The sequence below is a fragment of the Primulina tabacum genome, chromosome 2, assembly GCF_025594145.1.
Source record: "Primulina tabacum isolate GXHZ01 chromosome 2, ASM2559414v2, whole genome shotgun sequence".
In the NCBI taxonomy this organism is placed as follows: Eukaryota; Viridiplantae; Streptophyta; class Magnoliopsida; order Lamiales; family Gesneriaceae; genus Primulina; species Primulina tabacum.
Genome location: NC_134551.1, coordinates 46,032,902 through 46,034,057, shown reverse-complemented (window position 1 = coordinate 46,034,057; position 1,156 = coordinate 46,032,902). Strand labels below are relative to the sequence as shown.

General features: G+C 31.2%; 1 protein-coding gene across 1 annotated transcript; it reads left to right on the top strand.

Annotated features, from left to right (window-relative positions):
- Positions 1 to 203: 203 nt before the first annotated feature.
- On the top strand, positions 204 to 560 carry LOC142537757 (cysteine proteinase inhibitor 5-like). Its single transcript, XM_075643252.1, has one exon. The coding sequence runs from the start codon at positions 204 to 206 to the stop codon at positions 558 to 560; it is 357 nt and encodes a 118-aa protein (XP_075499367.1).
- Positions 561 to 1,156: the final 596 nt, after the last annotated feature.

Genomic DNA, 1,156 nt, shown 5'->3' with positions numbered 1-1,156 from the left:
ACGTTTTCAAAGTAATCTCAACTAGTTATATCTTTCTTTAAAAACAATTGTAACAAGATTCGGCTAAAATAATGTTTGCTCAAACGTGTCAATATAACATCATCAAAGCATGCTTTTTGATTGCGCATTGTCACTATAAAAATTCGCCAATAATCACTACAAAATTCACAAGCAAATAAAATTGATCTAATCAAGGGAAGAAAATGGCACCCAAATTTTTCTCGTTGCTTGTTGTTACCTTCTTAATTCTTCTTGCTTCCTCTTCGATCAAAGCCTCCTTCGCCGGTTGGCAGGCGATCAGTAACTTGACCGATCTAAAGGTGGTTGAGATAGGGAAGTTTGCGGTAAAAGAGCACAACAAGCGGGTCAATGCCTTGTTAAGCTTTGAGTCGATAGTAAAAGGAGAAACTCAAATAGTTAATGGTATTAATTACAGGCACATCATTTCCATCACGGATGCCCTCGCCGCGAATGCCGAAAGCTATTACCGGGTGGTTGTTTGGAACAAGCCTTGGAAGAAAGAGAGGCGGCTCATTTCATTTGATAAATTGCTTAATTAATGTATATATATTGTGAAAGAGTATGTGTGATTTTATTAAAATCTCATGAATAAAGTTTTAGTTACTCAAGTGCTGATGAGGTGCAATTTTTTATTGTTGAATGTTGAAGATTAAAGTAAGAAAACTTTAAGAAAAATATTTGTTACAATACATGGTCTAGTAGATTGAGAATTTTATATTTTTAGTTCAAATATATAATAATAAGACATCATTAAATCATTTTAGAAATATTCATTAATTCATTATTTTATGTTAAGAAACGAACTGAAATCACTGATCGGCTCACAAAATGATTTGGATGCAAATTCAATATTATAAAAACATATTTTAAATAAATTCTGATAATTCGTAACTTATCAAATACAAAAATCTCAAGGACCTAACTGTAAAATCACACACCCTTAAATCCAAAAAAAAATTCAGTTGATGTCAAATTTGATAAACTCTTATGTTTGTTTGACCCATTTACTGGTGGTGTCCTCATTGCTCCAATGTGTAAGGTGTGTCATAATTTGTTTGCATATGCTACAAAATATATATTTTAATCGTTTTAGAAATTAAAGTTGTAAATTTTCATTTAATTGGAGATACAATTT